The following is a 14,974-nucleotide window of genomic DNA, read 5'->3' on the forward strand; positions in this document are numbered from 1 at the left end:
CAGGATTGATCTCTTTTAGGATGTATTGATTGGATCTCCTTGCAGTCCAAGGGACTCTCAAGAGTCTTCTCCAACACCACAGTTCAAAAGCATCAATTCTGCGGCGCTCAGCTTTCTTCACCATCCAACTCTCGCATCCATACATGACCACTGGAAAAACCATAGCCTTGACTAGACATACTTTTGTTGGCAAACTAATGTCTCTGCTTTTATATATGCCATCTAGGTTGGCCATAACCTTCCTTCCAAGGAGTAAGCGTCTTTTAATTTCATGGCTGCAATCACCATCAGCAGTGATTTTGGAGCCCAAAAAAATAAAGTCTGACACTGTTTCCACTGTTTCCCCATCTATTTCCCATGAAGTGATGGGACCACATGCCATGATCTTAGTTTTCTGAACGTTGAGCTTTAAGCCAACTTTTTCACTCTCCTCTTTCACCTTCATCAAGAGGCTCTTTAGTTCTTCTTCACTTTCTGCCATAAGGGTGGTGTCATCCGCATATCTGAGGTTATTGATATTTCTCCCAGCAATCTTGATTCCAGCTTGTGTTTCTTTCAGCCCAGCGTTTCTCATGATGTACTCTGCATATAAGTTAAATAGGCAGTGACAATATACAGCCTTGACGTACTCCTTTTCCTATTTGGAACCAGTCTGTTGTTCCATGTCCAGTTCTAACTGTTGCTTCCTGACCTGCATACAGGTTTCTCAGGAGACAGGTCAGATGGTCTGGTATTCCCATCTCTTTCAGAATTTTCCACAGTTTATTATGATCCACACAGTCAAAGGCTTTGGCATAGTCAATAAAGCAGAAATAGATGTTTTTCTGGAACTCTCTTGCTCTTTCGATGATCCAGCGGATATCGGCAATTTGATCTCTGGTTCCTCTGCCTTTTCTAAAATCAGCTTGAACATCTGGAAGTTCACGTTTCACGTATTGCTGAAGCCTGGCTTGGAGAATTTAGAGTATTACTTTACTAGCATGTGAGATGAGTGCAATTGTGCGGTAGTTTGAGCATTCTTTGGCATTGCCTTTCTTTGGGATTGGAATGAAAACTGACCTTTTCCTGTCCTGTGGCCACTGCTGAGTTTTCCAAATTTGCTGGCCTATCGAGTGCAGCACTTTCACAGCATCACCTTTAAGGATTTGAAATAGCTCAACTGGAATTCCATCACCTCCACTAGCTTTGTTTGTAGTGATGCTTTCTAAGGCCCACTTGACTTCACATTCCAGGATGTCTGGCTCTAGGTGAGTGATCACACCATCGTGATTATCTGGGTCCTGAAGATCTTTTTTGTACAGTTCTTCTGTGTATTCTTGCCACCTCTTCTTAATATCTTCTGCTTCTGTTAGGTCCATACCATTTCTGTCCTTTATCGAGCCTATCTTTGCATGAAATGTTCCTTTGGTATCTCTAATTTTCTTGAAGAAAAATGGTACTATCTGGCCTTAGTCCAGGAGTTTGGCTCTGCTGTTACCCTTGTTTCAGAGGAGGGTAATGGTGAAGGAGATTCCAAGTGCACTATACACTGTGTCTTGTCACTCTCATCACCTACAAATATATTACTCTCCATTTACGCCTTTGTTCCTTCTTTATTGAGAGAAAGAGAGAGGGATGTTTATAATTACATGTGAGTTATACACATGGACATGCTCTTTCCTGAGGAAAGAGACCTGTGCAGTTCTTCCCAGGTCGACTTCCACGCCCAGACTTCATATCCTTTTCTTGTTGCTTCGTTGCTAAGTCATGTCCGACTCTCTTTGTGATCCCATGGACTGTAGCCCACCAGGCTCCTCTGTCCGTGGGATTTCCCAGGCAAGAATCTTGGAGTGGGTTGTCATTTCCTTCTCCAGGGCATTTTCCCAAACCAGGGATGGAAACTGCACCTCTTACATCTCCTTCATTGGCAGGCAGATTCTTTACCACTGAGCCACCTGGGAAGCCCTTCACCTTCCTTTACCAGTGAGGAAAAGGTCACTCTTCATTTTGCATCATTTGGTCCTATTTGCAGAATGTATCCTGATTTCTTAATTAGAGTTACAGCTGCAGCTATCTTGTGCGTTGTTTTTAAAATACTCTGCAAGTAAGGAAACCCTGGCAGAACCTGACTTAAGCGCCTAGGGTGTGTCTGCAGAGAAGGTGGGCTTGGAGTTGCTTGATTGCTCTGCTCCGTCACTGTGGCTCAGATTCTTTTTGTTTCTCTACTTTGCCAACACAAAGCTTATCTTTCATTTTGTTGTTGGAAAGCTGATGCTGTCGTTAAGGCTGCTGCTTTCTTGTTCATGTTTGTTCATGTCCGGTTGTGAGAAGAGAGGTGCTTGATGTGGCTCTTGGTGTAAGAAAGAAGTTTCCCAAATGCCTCTTTGCATGTCTCATTTCTGAGAACTGGGGTGACCGGCTCACTTACTTAGTCATTTATTCATTCAAGTAGCAGCGTGACCTAACTCACACCTTAAAGGACATTACGTTCATAGGATTGAGACTAGGTTGTACGTGGGCAAGGACTGAAGTAGACCAGGTAGGAGACTAGAGCAGAAATGAACAATTCAGCAGAAAATAGACTAGAGTAATTCAGCAGAAAATGGTAGAGCCCTGGGGAGCACCAATGTGCCTTTCACCAAGACACAACCTCTGTAGAAGGAGCAGTTTGGGGGGATAAGATGAGGAGTTTGGGGCTTACTAATGCTTCCACAGGTTGTGGGATCACTCTCTCACCCAGCCTGTCCATTTCTGAAGCCAAAGGCAGGTCAGCTTCCTCTGAGACAGCTCTGCCCAATAGAATTATAATATGAGCCCCTGGGTAATTCTGAGTTTTCTAAAAGGCCCGTTAGAAAAGTAAAAAGAAACATGTGAAGTTGGTTTTCATGTTTTATTTTATTTAACCCAACATATTTGAAATACTGTTGTTTCAACATGTAGTCAACATAGAATTACTTAGGAAATATTTGGCATCCCTTTTTTCATATTTTGTCTTCAAATCCAGGGGGCATTTTTACACTTAAAGACTAGCCCCATTTCAGGTGCTTAGGAGCCACATGTGGCGAGTGGCTGCTGTGTAGGACAGAGTAACCCTAAGACATGAGCTGTGGGAGGGTTAGAAAGAAAGAAGACACCCTCCTTCCCCACCAGGTGTTCGCATGACTTGTTCCCTCACTTCATTTCCTCTCTGCTGAAATGCCATCTTACCAGAAAGGCCTTTTATGATTGAAAAGTGCGACTCCCACCATCAGTCTATTGCTTTTTAATTCACCTTAATCTTTCTTACGGCACTTACAACAGCCTAGTTTGTCTGTTTCTTTTCACTAGTATTTAAGAGTATGAGGGATTTCCCAAGTGGCGCTAGAGGTCAAGAACCTGCCTGCCAATGCAGGAGACATAAGAGACGTGGGTTCAATCCCTGGGCCAGGAAGATCCCCTGGAGGAGGACACGGCAACCCACTCCAGTATTCTTGCCTGGAGGATCCCACAGACAGAGGAGCCTGGCGGGCTACGGTCCATAGGGTCCCAAAGAGTTGGACACGACTGAAGCTGCTTAGCACACATACATGCAAGAACGTGAGAGCTTGCATACCACTTTCTTTATAGCTTTCCTTGAACCAGAAAAGTGCTTGGCACACAGTCGGTACTTCCTGTGAACCTGTCATTATGCGGGAGAGGAAACAGAAGTCTCCCGTGGGCTTCTCAGGGTCTCATACAAGTTTGGAGCATAGAGCTGCAGCTCCTGGGGAGGAACCCACATGGTCTGCCGCTCAGCTTCATTTTCTCCCCCAAAGTCATGCTGCAGCTGGGGAGTCTGTTCTGTTCCTCAACTGCCTAAGCATGGACCCCTGTTTGTGAAGCTTGTTTCATAATTGTTTTAGAGCTATCAAATCGCTGTGGTGAGATCCTTGCCAATAGACAGACTCCTAGGTTTCTTCAATCCACTCAGTAAAGTTCCTCAGTACAGGCCTCTTGTGTCTGGACAACCTCGTTCCAAGATGGGACTTAAGAAGATGTTGAGAATTTCTTGAATATTTTCTGGCTATAGTAAATCCTCATTTTACCAATCCTTGTTAATAGATGGCATGAAGCCAGAGAGAGGCTTCTCTTTTGAAAAAGTATTTTCTTTATTATTTTTTTTTAAAGCATTGTCTTTTGTGAAGAAATTATACACTGTTAAAATCAAAGCACTTTCTGTAGGAACATTTGATTGCCCTGAGCAGGACTTCATTACCGTGTAAAATCTGTAACAGTGTGTTGAGATGCTGTATAAAATATTGCTATAGGGTTGGATATCTTCTCAAATTAGCATTCTAACTAGAAGCTTTCATAAGCTTAAGTGAAATTTCTTAATTTCATTTGAGAAATTAATGGGGGAGTTTTTTTTTTCAGATTTAGTTAAGAAACAAGAAAAACCTTATAGGAAAGATTTTTAAAGTCTTTGTATTCTCTCTGTATTGCCTATGGAGAAAGCAGGGTTATTGTAAGAAGTGATTCTTTGGAGTATTAATTTTGAGGAAAAGTTTGTTAAATGGCAGCAATAGAAGTTGCGGGCCTTGGGCAAAGAAAGTCCCAGTCAGAGAGATGCAGAAATCAGTTTGGAACAAAGGAAAGAGGCTCGGAAGTATAGGTGAGCAGAGAAGTAAGGGATTCTAACAGGAGGAAGAGGGATCGTTCTGGTAGGAAAAACAGTTGTAAAGAGCATGGGCCAAGAATGGAACATCATCCGTGGGAACGTCACAGCCTGTAGAAATGTTTCAGAGGATATGAATGTGAGGATAGGAGACATATGTCAATGATCAGAAAGGAGCTCCTGGGTTCTCATGATGTCATTACGTTTGGATGGGACCTTGCGGACCACGTAGACCACTTATTTTACAGTCAGGAAACGAAGACCTGGAAGGATTGCCGGAGCTTAATATAGGGGAGGAAGAAGGCTTCTCTGTTCTGCTGACTTCCCTATGACATTGCTGTTCTACAAGCTGCTTACATGTTATGTATACTGTTTAACAATGATATACATGTATTGAAGAAAATTTGAAAAATATAGAGCTGGGAAAAAAAAGCTATAAAATTAACATTTTCACTTACTTTAACTTAGTCTTTTACTTATTCAAACTTGCATGTTTTAAAGTACAGTCATGGTCATCCTACATTACCATTTTAAAAATTATTATTTTCTACTTAATGTATCATGTTGCTTAGTACTGTGAATTTTGCAAATGCATGATATCATGAAATAAAAGTATGCTTAGATAATTTCAAATAGCTCTCTGCGACTTCCTGTATATTTTCCAGAATTCGTTATATAAACAAGTGGAAGAAATGGAGCAAGATAGCCTAGTAACTTTGAATGTGGAACGCTTAAAAGGAACATACGGTCGTATAACCGTAGCGTGGGAAGCCAACGGAAGTATTAGTGATATATTTCCTACCTCAGGAGTGGTATGTAATTTAAAACATTATAGGAAAGTCACTTTTAAATTGTGGTTCCTATTGATACATGGGACCAAACCCTACCCTATGGGTGAAGTATTTGAGTTTGACCATGTCACCACTGGATTCCTCCTAATCACCATAGAGAGGGCTACACGTTAAGGTTAGTTTTATTGTTGTGATTCTTCCTTTTTTCCCCCTGTAATATCAAAATTATCTATTAAAACACTATCCCTTTTGAAATTCAGTACACTAGTCAGCCAAATTAGGGATGTATTACACTGTCAGAAAGATAAAACCAATGCATCTGGGGCTGGAAATGTGGTTTTGAGATTTGGGTAGAATAGAAGCTATAAATAGAGAACAAGTATATGTGAAATAGCCAGGTGTATGGAAAAATAGACCAGAGTTGTATGCTCAGTAGTTGATGAGTTTCCTATTTTCCAGCTCGAGGGAGGGGATGTGATACTGCATCCCCGATTAGCGATCCTTGGTCTCAGGTCACCTTCTGTTTTGGGGCATACGTGTGTGCTCAGTTGCATCTAACTGTCTGCAGCCACCTGGACTGTAGCTCGCGAGGCTCCTCTGTCCATGGGATTTCCCAGGCAAGAATACTGGAGTGGGTTGCCATTCCCTCCTCCAGGGGATCTTCCTGACCCAGAGATCAAACCCAGGTCTCCTGCATCTCCTACATTAGCAGCTGAATTCTTTGCTGCTCAGCCACCTGGGAAGCCCTTTGGGGCATAGCCTTGGGTGCAATAGTGTGCTGCAGCTGAGGACAGTTCCCATGAGAAATACAGAAGCTGTTATTCCCAATAGCCGCGGGATGGGTGCATAAGTCACAGGAAGGGGTCTGGGAGAGTATCACATTATGTACTGTTGGACGATAGTAGACATTCATGACACACGTTTAAGGATGGACTCAGAATGGGCCAAAGAAGCAGGTGACTCACAAAGAGAGGGTTCAAGGGGCTTTTGGTTCCTAATTGGACGATGGGTTGTGTCCTTGACTTGTCTTGGGTTTCATAGATTACTCTTGGGTATTTTGCCCAAGTGTTTCTCTGAAGAGTGCTTTTAAAAGACCTCTCACAGAATTTTCTCTAAACAGGGTAGGTGTTTATTACGGTTCATCATTTCTAGATTTCTGTATCGTTGGAAAGATGATTGGAGCAAAGTGTCTTAAGAATATTATGGCAAATTTTATTGCAGTGAATATGTATTCAAGCTACCAAAAACTTTAAGTTTGTATTTCTCAGGTTCTGATTTATATTTCCCCAATTAATATTTCTCATGTAAGCATAATTAAAATTATTTCTAATTTAAATACCTAAGAGTGTCTCTAAGTATGGACTGTAGTTTGTATGAGAAGTATTTTATCTAAAGGTGAGTAAATTCTGTAAAGGGTTAGACAGTAAATACTTTAGACATATTTCCTTCTCCAGGGGATCTTATTGACTTGGGGACTGAAGCTGAGTCTCCTGCATTGCAGGTGGATTCTTTACCATCTGAGCCACCAGGGAAGTCCTGTGTCCCTATTACTAGAGAATGAAGTCTGAGGTGGGGAACAAAGGGAAATGACATTCAAGAAACAGACAGAAGCCCTATCAGAAAGGACTTCAGATGCCTTTCAGCAAATTCAGTTTTGAATCTTCAGATAATGGAGACACAGAGGAGAGAGCTGCTCTGATTTGTATCTCTGTCTTTCTACTTCTGTTTTGACTGAATCATTGTTAAATAATACGTCTATTCAGAGTTTAAGCAAGGGAAGTAGCATTCCTAACAAAAATTTTGTAGAGGAAAATATTTAATGTTTATAGATTTTATATATGGTACCTAGGACTTAAATTTCCAAAGAGAGAGAGAGTGTGTACTCAGTGTTTCATTAAGAATGTAGGTTGCAGGACAGGACAATTTGGCTGCATGATTTATTAGCTTAAGTTTTAGTAGTGGTTTACTTTTTCTTTTTCCTAAAAATCTTCTCTTTCTCATATGAAAGGCATTTGATTGATTTGTAGGATCATATTTAAGATATGGTCAGTATTAAAAGATAATCTAACCTTTGATATTCTTACTGCACAGTGATAACTAAAATATAAATAAAATCCTCTTTCTTTAAAATTTTAGATTTCATTTTCTGAAGGCCAGGCACTGTCTACAATTACTCTGACTGTTCTTGCTGATGATCTACCAGAATTGTCAGAGATTGTCATTGTAACACTCATCCGTATTATCACAGAAGGGGTTGAGGACCCATCAAAAGGTGCTACTATTGATCAGAAAAGAAACAAGTCTGTGATAACCACTCTGCCCAATGACTCACCCTATGGCTTGGTTGGCTGGCATGCTGAGTCTCTCTTCCTTAGAGTAGCAGAGCCTAAAGGTAAATCTTGTTAGATATTTTCAGGTTCTCGTAAGTTTTATGGATAGTTTAATTCTAATATTTACTGGGGATATAAATTTCTTTTTGTATGATATTTTTCAGTTTGACAGGTCATACTGAATCCTTTTTACTTTTTATTTGTCTTTATTAAATTGTCTGATCATGTCATCAGTCAGTGATATGGCTGTATGAACTACTTTTTAGATATTACTGTCATAATAGAAATATTAATATTTTAGTAAATCATTGTAGTAGAAGTGTTTGTTTTTTATTTTACTTTCTTTTTTCATTTTTAATCTCTCGTTTCTCTTTTCTCGCTCAGATTTCTCCTGTATAGATTTTCAGTACTTATAGAAAACAATCAACAACACAGGGAAATGCATATGGTACTTGAGATGTTAATTATTAAACCCAAAGCAACAATTAGCATATTTTTCTGTGAAGTATGAACAATCAGTTTCTATTTCCCTGTTTCCTTTGAGTTTCATGTTGACATCTTTGCTTGACTATTTGTATCAACTGTAGAATAAATAGATTTTTACAGATAAAAGTCATTTGACTTATTTAAATAAAAGGTTAAATATAATATGTATGTATTAGGTTGGTCAGAATGTTCATTTGGGTTTTTTCATAAGACAATACAGAGGCACCTGAATGAACCTTTTGGCCATCCTAGTATTAAGACTATGTTATGTGAAGACTCCAGAATTTTCGGATAGAAACAGACATCTTTCAAGGACCTTTCATTTAAATAGCTGATGGAGAAAAATGACATGTAATTATTCACGGAGGTCTTTATATGTCCGTATATATGGGAACAGAAACAGTAGCCTTAAAGTAAAACAATCTGTTCGTTTATCCACTCAGCAACCATAGCACCCAGTAAATGCCAGAAATCATGCTACATGTTTTGCGAGCAAAGACATGGTCTTCGGTCATTAGAAATTCACAGACCGGTAGGGAAGATTGACATGCTTTTTTTTTTTCATTTTTAGCAAATTAAATTTTTAATAATCTAAGAAATGAAATAGGGGCTGTGGAATACTCTGAGTTCTGTGATAGCCACCTTTCGTCTAAGAACAAACTTGCTCTTCTTTTAATAATGAGTTATTAAATGATGACTTTGTGTGTTTAATTTTTCAATTTTGAAGAATCTTCTTAGCATTTGTCATTAGCCCCTCTGCTCATCCTCCAGGTATGCACTTTCTTAGTATTTTCAGCAGTTTCTGTTAATGGGTGTGCCATGTGCGACATAGGACAGTGAGAGAGACCCAGAAGTGAGGGTTTAAAGCTGGGAATTAATGCCAGCAGTGTCTGGTGATTCTGAGCACAGCTTTGGTGACTGGTTGGGAAAAGCACGAAGTATTCCTTGGGAGTATACATTGTCTTTATCTGTCTTTCTTTACCTGTCTAGAAGAGATAGTCAGAACACTCCACCCTAAGTGCTTAGAAGTGCATCAACAGCTATTAGAAAAGTTACTTACTTGAGGCACGTCTGTCTCGTAGAGAATGTCACTGCTCTTCAGTTACAAATTGTCCGAGATAAAGGATTACTTGGAGACATAGCCATTCAGTTGGTAGCTAAACCCAATTTCTTACTGCACATCAATAATCGAGCCACTGAGAATGAAGATTATGTGCTACAAGAAACAATGATAATAATGAAAGAAAACATGAAAGAAACTTATGTCAAAGTTGCCATTTTGCCGGTGAGTCTAGGCTTCAATGAGTATGATGTAATAATAAAGGAAAATGAAGATAAAAGATAAAAATGTGATGCTCTTAAAGGTAAAATCGTTAAAAAGGATACTTTTAAAATATTTAGATGTAAGTGCTCTAATGCTCCTACGCACCCTAATATTTAATGTTGTGTGCTCAGTCACTCAGTCATGTCTGGGTCTTTGCAACATTATGGCCTGTAGTCCACCAGGTTCCTCTATCTGTGGAGTTTTCCCAGCAAGAATAGTGGAGTTGGTTGTTATTTCCTTCTCCAGGGGATCTTCCCGACCTAGAGATGCCTGTGTCTCCAGCATCTCCTGTTTTTCAGGTGTGAGCCACCAGGGAAGCCCCTAATATTTAATAATAAATGAATATTTTATCATTGAAAGATAAAAATAACAAGTGTATTCATTTTTTATATTTATTTTTGAACTGGAATATTATTTGAATGAACTTCAAAGCATTGAATTTGGATTGATTATATGTCTGGTTGGATCCTCTATTCTGTTGGTTTGTTAGTTGTTTGCAACTAATGACTGAATGAATAGAATGCCCAAGTTCATCTTGTTATTTTGATTATTGGTTTGATATGATTACTTGAATTAAAATTAGTTTTCAGATGGATTAGATCATTCTCTTTCTTTTGTCTAAGGAGAATGTGTATACACTTCATATATATATCTGTAATGATGCAAAGGAAACTGAAATTGGTTAATAGTGTTAACACTAGTATATAATTAAATATTATCCTTATATATTGTATACTATATAATATTATAATCATATTATTGAGTGAATATAATATTGTATAATAATATAGTGGTATTAATAGTGGTATTCATGGTATTAGATAATAGTGGCTTCTGGAGAGGACATTCTGGAAAGACATGAGGGATGGAAAAGAGATTTACTTTCATTTTCACTAGATATTCTTTCTATTTTATGAAATTTTTTATTACCTATTGAAAAATAAGATAACAATTTTTTAAAAATTAAAATATGATTATAAGTGGAATTTTAAAAGTGTAGACCTTTCATTTTTAAGATGTATCTAACATTTACCAGCTTCTCCTAAAGTGAGGAAATGTCATATATATAGAATATATTCAATAGGATGTGGTCAGAATTGAAGAATAGATTTAAAAAAAAAAAATTATTTTACTTGCTCATGAATATGTGGCTTCCATTGGGTAACATCACCCATATGCTTGAATATCCCCTAAGATTCTGAGATTGTCAATGGGAATGTATTAAAATGTAAAAAAGGAATATTTTTGTGTGTGTGTGGTAGAGCAGCCCATTCCTGTGGTTGTCGTTTTTTACTGAAAAATATTGCATTTCCAATGCAAATTGAATGTATTTTAAAAAATAAAGCACCATGTCTCTCTCTTCTTCCTTGGTTCTTGGCACCTAGGATGATGTTCCCGAGCTGGAGGAAGGGTTTATTGTCAGCATCACTGAGGTGCATCTGGTGAACTCTGACCTCTCTGCAGGACAGCCCGGTGTGCGAAGGCCGGGGCTAGAAATGATTGAGATAATGATTGACGAAAATGATGATCCCAGAGGAATTTTTAAGTTCCACGTTACCAGAGTGAGATGAACTTTCACATATTTATAGTAATACAAAAGCTTGTACCTGCTGATTGGACCAGTGTCCTATAGTTTCTGAAAAATAATTGACTTTTATTGTAGATGTTAATAAATATCTCTAAAAGTTTTTCTTATAGACTAATTCTTAAGCTCTCTTTGAGCTAGACCAAAGGATTAAGCAAGTTTATTTGCAATACATTTAAATGTAAGAATTCTGAAGACTGAATATGCGTACTTATATCCAGCAATTAATTTGAAGAGTAATGTATAAGAACTAATAGTAGAAATAATAAATTTAGATGGTGATGAATTGTAAGAGTTACTTTTGTCTTGCATTTTAACTTACATATTCTTTACTTAAAGGATGTTGGAGTTATTACTGCCTATGAGGTGCCTCCACCTCTGAACATTCTTCAAGTTCCTGTAGTTCGGCTGGCTGGAAGCTTTGGGGCAGTAAATGTTTATTGGAAAGCAACAGTGGACAGTGCTGGCCTGGAAGACTTTAAGCCATCTCATGGGATTCTTGAATTTGCAGATAGACAAGTATGCTAGTCACAGACATATTAGCATTTTTTGGTTGTACTTCAGACATTTTATAGGCATCTACCAAATGAACGTTCAGTGGTGATGGCTAAATGTATAATATTCTAAATTCCCATGTCACGCTAACAGAGATACTGTTAGTTAATGTATAATTTATTAATGGACCTGGAGAGAGGATGTAAATAAGCAAGAATCTCACCCTTTCTGAGCTTCCCCACCTCGTATTCTATTTTAAGTAGAGTTACAAAAGGATAATAATTGGCTTAGAGGTGCCTAAGAATGTATAAAATATTGCCTGATGAACTAGACTCTTCCTAAGAATTTTAGATTTTCAATTCTGTTCATTTCTTAATGTTTATAAATACAAATATTTATTTAGGATTTGCACCAAAAGTGTGTACATTTATTACTAAAGATGCTTACTATGTACATTTATTATTATCCAAAAACTGTTTTGTTTTTTTTTTTACGATTAAAAAAGACTAAAGTGATAGAAAAGGAACACAGTAGTTAAAACTGGAAAAAAATGAAAACCAATATTCTAGATTTGGGCCAACCAGTGCTAAAAATTACAAAAGATTCCATAAGATTTGTAAGCTTGTGAACTGGGCATTTTGAAATATGTAAGCATAAGATATTTTCATAAATTTTTAAATCAGTAAGTGAAAAAAGCATGTGAACAATCATGAATATGTTAGTAACTTCAAATAGCAGTATCGATCTACATGCAGTCCGATTTTGCCTGCACAGATATGCGTAGTGTACATCAACATTTAGTTGCCCTTGGGAGATAGTAAGTACTGCTAAAAGATAAGCATGCAGATCTAGAGTTTCCTACACATAAAGGTCTGTTGTTCATATTTGAAATCATGAGATTTTAGCAAATTTTGGACTATAAAACATTTTCTACTACGAGGAAGGAAAATGTAGATTTTACATTAAAAGTAGAAACAAATTGAGTTTCGTTGAGGTGGCCTTCTAACTTTATATTATCAGTACTATATTCTTTTCAAAAAGTTAAAGTCCCGTCACTTAGCATCCTTCGGATCATCATTATTCTTAAATTTAACATCCTGTAGGGCAACTATTCTGTGTTCCACAGTATTGATGAGGTGCAGGCATTTTAATAAGCTTGTATTTTAGCATCTGATTTTTTCAGGTTTCTGTTTCCCTACGTATGACACCCAGATTTTTCATTTTCTCTGTTATTATATTAAAGGTGGTTTTAGATAGGAGAACCATTTCTTGATAAATGTCTATGTCATTTCCCTCTGGGTTACAAAAAAGGATTTTAAATATGGACATACAGCTGGGATATTTTTATGACCAATAGTTATATTATAAGCTGGACCAAATTATAAGTTATAAAAACTTTTAACATAGAGCCAGACAGATGAATAAATAATAAGAACTTCTAATACTAAGAATTAATAAGAAATAATAAGAATTTCTAATAATTTCTAGTAATAATAAGAATCTTCTAATAATAAGAATTTGGGTTTTCTTCCTTCTTGTCTTTTCCCCTATATTACAAGAACAATAATTTGAAACCAAAGGGATTTACTTTAGTTGCAGAAAATAGTAATAATTTATGAGGTACAGTTTTCTATCAGGTCATATTAATACTAAATATACTAAAATCTATGTTTGTACAATGGTTATCAGAACCTGCATGACATTTGAAATATTTTTATTCAAGAATAAGACTTCATTGTTTTTTTAAATCTGTAAATAACTCTACATTTTATTACATATATAATTTCTTTTATTTTGGAAACCGTGAACCGAAACCTTTTGACTTTGAAATACTATATGACTTTAAAATAGCATTATGAACACAACAGGTGAAAACACCTGCTTTTTTCTTTGGTACCAGGTTTCTCAGTTCAACTAAAAATGTTTGCCATCAAAAATTAGTATCACATTCTACCCTCCCTCTTCTTCTTTCCTTCTTCTCTCCCTCCCTCTTTCCTTTCTTCCTTCTTTTCTTGTATAGGTTACAGCGGTGATAGAAATCACCATAATTGATGATGATGAATTTGAGCTCACGGAGATATTCAATATTTCCTTAATCATGGTGGCTGGAGGTGGCAGACTTGGCGATGATGTTGTGGTAACTGTTGTTATTCCACAAAATGATTCTCCATTTGGAGTATTTGGATTTGAAGAAAAGACTGTAAGTGAAATATATCAGGGGGTAGGGGGTGCTTTCCTCTAGGCTCATTTTTCATTTCATTCATAGTAGAAAGGTAATTTTCTTTTTTTTCTAGATTTCATTACTCTTCACTTAAATATTCTTTTCTCAGGGCTCTTTTGAGTTGACTGTTGAATTAGGGGCCAGTCCTCTAACCTACACAGTTTCATAGTAATGAGAGCTCTTAGTACCAGGCAGTTAAAGGGAGACACATTTCCATTATTGAATGTGACAGACCATGAGGTACTTTTGTGTAGACATTCTGTTCTCTACCTGCTGTGCTACCAGACTGCCATCCTCGTTACAAGGAAAGATTCTGTCACGTTCTGACCCCAGGATGGTTTAGCTGGGGAGAGATTTATATTCCTCACCTCTTGGGTCTTCTATCTTGATGTATATTGAACAAAGCCCTACAATCACCCCTGACTCATGTGTTTCCCTGTATTTCTTGTCTCTCTCCCCTCTTACTTCCCCTTGACTGCCTGCTTTCAAGACCTACAAGAGTGAGCCCAATTATTATTGGTTCAGCCCCTGAGAGAGAAAAGCTTTGACCATTACTAAATTATCTCTACACCTTAAATATAAAATAAAGTGCTAGTAACAGTATCATAATTATTGACATAATGATTACATCATAATTACTATGCCTTTGTCTTTCAAAGGAAGTTTCAAGATAAAACAGCCATATGAATCTTTAGATAATTTTGATGTACAGCAACTTTTCTGGCCCCTGTGTCACTATTCCCTTTATTTAATCACTTATAGGCAATCAGTAATTCACCTTAGATCATTTTAAATAATAGCAAATTGTTCTAATGCATATTATCTTTACTGTTCTTTGGATGCAAAGCTAGAACTTCAGCTTGCCCCACAATTTAGATAGTCACTAATAACTGCCTAATTATTTGATCGTTGAAATTTCAACTTCATAAGAAAATGGAAACTATTAAAGGACAGAGTACTTCTGCTGCTGTAGTCTCATGAGACTCTTCCTTGAGAAAGGAATGAGTGGAAGTAAGTGTTTTGTAGAGGGTGGAAGATTCACATGAGAGTATCCATGAGTGTTTTGCAGGCACCCTAAGAAGTCTGGGACATATAAAAGGTATAAAGAAAAAAATAGCCATAATAGTACT

At 37.4% G+C, this 14,974-nt stretch overlaps 1 protein-coding gene across 1 annotated transcript in view; it reads left to right on the forward strand.

Moving 5' to 3' along the window:
• Positions 1-14,974, forward strand: part of ADGRV1 (adhesion G protein-coupled receptor V1) — a 537,185-nt gene that overhangs the window by 158,657 nt on the left and 363,554 nt on the right. Inside the window, exons 53-58 of the mRNA XM_081504948.1 lie at positions 5,278-5,424; positions 7,540-7,795; positions 9,302-9,504; positions 10,929-11,105; positions 11,468-11,647; positions 13,644-13,823. Of these exons, the coding sequence (XP_081361074.1) occupies positions 5,278-5,424; positions 7,540-7,795; positions 9,302-9,504; positions 10,929-11,105; positions 11,468-11,647; positions 13,644-13,823 (1,143 nt within the window). The remainder of the gene's footprint in view (positions 1-5,277; positions 5,425-7,539; positions 7,796-9,301; positions 9,505-10,928; positions 11,106-11,467; positions 11,648-13,643; positions 13,824-14,974) is intronic.

This window comes from Giraffa tippelskirchi, chromosome 6 (assembly GCF_054371585.1).
Source record: "Giraffa tippelskirchi isolate mGirTip1 chromosome 6, T2T-mGirTip1v1.2.pri, whole genome shotgun sequence".
Classification (NCBI taxonomy): domain Eukaryota; kingdom Metazoa; phylum Chordata; class Mammalia; order Artiodactyla; family Giraffidae; genus Giraffa; species Giraffa tippelskirchi.